The 4,075-nt window shown below is 41.3% G+C and overlaps 1 protein-coding gene across 1 annotated transcript; it reads right to left on the bottom strand.

The window, feature by feature from the left end:
- Window positions 1-472: 472 nt before the first annotated feature.
- Window positions 473-2,365, bottom strand: LOC130975136 (uncharacterized). The gene is made up of 2 exons (XM_057899965.1): window positions 2,257-2,365; window positions 473-2,091 (listed from the first exon to the last, which is right to left on the bottom strand). Exons 1-2 carry the CDS (start codon window positions 2,363-2,365, stop codon window positions 473-475), a joined length of 1,728 nt encoding a protein of 575 aa, XP_057755948.1.
- Window positions 2,366-4,075: the final 1,710 nt, after the last annotated feature.

Consider the following 4,075-nt stretch of genomic DNA (forward strand, 5'->3'; position numbering starts at 1 on the left):
GAACCTCCCCCATTTAATTGTCCAATCAATCCCCATCAATGCTCCTTTTCTTTTCCCTATAAAGACAAAATAAGAAAGGTGAGAATAATATCAAACCAAAGATAATTGAAACTTTACGGCAAAGAAAAGAAATGATTAGATTGTTCATTTATGAACTCCAACTAACTAACTAACTGTGTGTCCTTATATGCACATTGGTGGCACCTTGGGGTGACACCAAACTTAATTTAGAACATTGTGATGAAAAGTTTTGTTCAAAGCTCCCAAGACTAGCATGCATCTTGGTTTGCTTTGAACACCAAACTTGTTCCTCACTATATACTGCACAATAAGATTTTCACCAAGTATTTGTCAAGTTTGGGTTGGAATTCATAAATGTTGACTTATTCACTATCTTCTAAAAGCATATAAAACATGGGTTACCTCTCATGAAACGCTTCTTTAGCGTCACTAGCTTGACGTTTCTCCCTCATCAGGGTGGTTGGTAATGCTTGAAGTCCTCCCCTCTTGCTGTGGACTTGTATCCATTGGTTGTATCAATGATCTCTACATGTTCCAGGGAAAGAACTCTGTTGATTGTGAAGACCTTAGGTAACTGAGATGGTACAGTAGGGAGATTAGGGGGGATATCTGGGAAGTAAGCTGATATCACTCTATCCCCTGGAGAAAAGTCTTCCGTAGGGATCTTTTTATTCCTCCACCTCCTTGGTACCTTCTTCCTTGTGTCTTTTGATATTGCCTTGCTCTTGATGACTTCTTCCTCTAAGGGGGTTTTGATGTTGTCTTCACATCCCTCTAGAGGTTTAGGTTCTTCCAACTTGTTCTTGAGCTGTGGTAGTTGCTGTTTCCCTTGTTTATCAACCAAAGGGGTCTCCAGATAGGTTGGGTGTGCTTCAGTACTTGCTTCCTCCTTCAACATCTCATTATGATCTTTGCTTGGTTCCTTGTGCTCTTGGTCTGCTTCTTGTGAGAATTTGAAGATATTAAAGCTGAGTCGTTCATCATGGATCCTCAATATTAGCTCCCCTTGCTCCACATCTATGAGTGCTCTGGCTGTAGCTAAGAAGGGTCTTCCCAATATGATTGGGTGAGTGTGACTCTCTTCCATGTCCAGGATGACAAAGTCTATTGGGAGAAAGTATTTCCCAACCTTTAGCAACACATTTTTCACCACTCCTATTGCTTGCTTTTGAGTCTTGTCAGCCAGTCTGATGACCACATCTGTGGGCATTATCTCATTGATTTGCAGCCTCTTTACCAAGGATAATGGCAGTAAGTTGATGCTTGCCCCCAAATCACAGAGTGCTCTATCGAACATTATTTCTCCTATGGCACAGGGGATGTGAAAACTCCCTGGGTCTTTTCTTTTTACAGGCAACTCAGGTTGAATAAGGGCACTACATTCCTTGTTCAACACTATAGTTTGGCCTCCTTTGAGTGAGCTTTTCCTGGGGAGAAGTTCCTTCATATACTTTATGAATGCAGGCATTTGTTGGATGGCCTTGATGAATGGTATGTTCACACGCAGAGATGCAAACAAGTCTAGAAACCTTGAGTATATTCTCTTCCCCACAGCACCATTGAGTAGTTGGGAAAATGGTGCATAGAGCTTAAGCAACTCTTGTTGTGAGATTTCTGGTTCTTGGTGATCTCTATCCTCCTCCTCTGTTGAGTTGTCTTCAGGCTGTTGGGAGAGTTTGCTTTGCTTGTCTTCATCCTCTTGATCACTTGTAGTGATCATTTTGCAATCTTCCCATCTTACTTTCTTTGCTTCTCCCCTTGGGTTTTTCTCCGTATCACTTGGGAAGCCATCAGTAGGTTTGGGAATCTTCTCAACTAAGCATCCCACTTGGAATTCCAGCTTCTTGATGGTTTCTCCCTGGTTCTTAATATTGGCTCGCACCTCCTCTTTGAACAACTTGTTTTCTTGAATCTCTTGGCATATTCCTTCAAGTAAGGTTTCAATCTTAGAGAGCTTATCATCAAATGATGGTGGATTCGGAGTAGAGTTGTTGTTTTGGTTTTGATATGGGTGTGGAGAAGTGTTGTTGTGGGGATGTTGATATGTCCTCTGTGTGAATTGTTGATGAGCTGCATTGTTATTGGAGTTGTAACGTCTCTGGTCTTGGCTTTGATCTTGCTGATTCCCCCACCCAAAGTTTGGGTGGTTCCTCCATCCAGAGTTGTAAGTTTTGGAGTATGGATCATGGTTCTGTCTAGGTGAATTTCCAATGTAGTTGGCTTGCTCAAGATTACCCTCTGCCTCTTCATCCATTCCTTCTTGGGTTGTTGGTGAAGTGGTGGTGGCTGCCACTTGGTTCCTTTCCATCTTCTTGGTGAGGTCAGCTAGCTGCTTGGTGATCATCTTGTTTTGAGCTAACAGTGCATCCATGTGGTTCAGCTTCATTACTCCTCTAGTGTTACTTCTTTCAGAGGGATAGAAGTAGTCATTCTCAGCAACTGTTTTGATGACATCTATGGCTTCTTCAATGGTTTTCTTCTTGTTCAAAGAGCCTCCTGATGAATGATCCACAGCCTTCTTTGACTCATAGGAAAGACCTTCATAGAAGATGTGAAGTTGGACCCACTCATTGAACATCTCTGGTGGGCATCTCCTTATTAGGTCTTTGAACCTTTCCCAAGCTTCATAAAGTGTCTCCCTATCTTGCTGTCTGAACGTTTGCACTTCAGTTCTCAGCCTATTAATCCTTTGAGGGGGGTAAAACCTTGCCAAAAACTTATTCACCACCTCCTCCTAATTTGTCAGGCTTTCTTTTGGGAAGGATTCAAGCCATTTGAATGCTTTGTCCCTGAGTGAAAAAGGGAACAAGAGCAGCCTATAGACATCCTGGTGGACTCCATTGGACTTCACTGTGTCACAAATCCTCAAGAAGGTGGTCAAGTGTTGATTCAGATCTTCTTGAGCACCTCCTCCAAATGAGCAATTATTCTGCACAAGAGTGATTAGCTGAGGTTTTAGCTCGAAATTGTTGGCATGTATGGTGGGCTTCTGAATGCTGCTCCCACAGTTTCCAGGATTAGGATTGATATAGGATCCTAAGACTCTTCTATCCTCCCCAGCATGATTTGCTCTATCTCCTCCCCCATGGTTATTAGCCTCTTCTTCATGTTGGTTTTCCATGTTGCCTTCCATGTTTAGTTCTAAGTGTTCCTCCTCCTCTTCAGCACCGATTGCACGTTTTTCTCTTGCTTCCCTTCTTAATCTAAGGAGGGTCCTCTCTGGTTCAGAATTGAAGGAAGTTGAAGCCCCGCTTCTTCTCCCTGTCATACAACCAACAAGTACAAGCAAGTAACAATATGTACAGATAGTATTGCTGTCAGAATTATTGTTAGTTGTGAGTGGTGCAATATATCAAACAGTTAGTGGGTTAGCAAAATGATTGGTAAATAACAAAGAACACGAAAGAATAGAGGGGGAAGGGAAGAAGTTAACTAAGACAGAAAGTAAATTACTCAAACAGAAAATTAAATCAACAAATAAAAAATGCTCAATCTAGTGATCTCCTAATTCAATCATTGTTGATGCACAATCAATCCCCGGCAACGGCGCCATAAACTTGATGCAAGTGGAAACTGTCTCTCAACAAATTTCCTTTGGCAAGTGTACCGAATTTGTCGTCAAGTAAAAACTCACAATAGAGTGAGGTCGAATCCCACAGGGATTGATTGATCAAGCAACTTTAATTAGAAGAATGTTCTAGTTGAGCGAATTCAGAATTTGGGTTGAGATTTGCAGAAAATAAAATGGAGGGAATGTAAATGACAGAAAAAGTAAATGCTAGAATTAAAGGGCTGAAAGTAAATGACTGAAAGTAAATTGCAGAATTGTAAATGGGAATGGGGTGTTTGCTCATGAAAGTAAATGCAGAAATTAAAAAGAATGGGTGAGATCAGAATTGGGGAGTTCATTGGGCGTAGGAGATGTTGCAATTCTCCGGATCAAGTTCATTTTCATCTCTTCCTCAATCAATGCACTCATTGATCTCCTTGGCAATCTTAATTGATTGAATTACAATTTCTTGCAATTCAATCTCTCAAATCTTGATCAATAGCC

This window comes from Arachis stenosperma, chromosome 4 (genome assembly GCF_014773155.1).
Source record: "Arachis stenosperma cultivar V10309 chromosome 4, arast.V10309.gnm1.PFL2, whole genome shotgun sequence".
NCBI lineage: Eukaryota > Viridiplantae > Streptophyta > Magnoliopsida > Fabales > Fabaceae > Arachis > Arachis stenosperma.

Coding starts and splice junctions, on each gene's coding strand:
- LOC130975136 (XM_057899965.1), bottom strand. CDS start 2,365: ATGATCACCAAGCAGCTAGCTGACCTCACCAAGAAGATGGAAAGGAAC. Junction 2,092..2,256: donor AATGGATGAAGAGGCAGAGG/GTAATCTTGAGC, acceptor ATAACAATGCAG/CTCATCAACAATTCACACAG.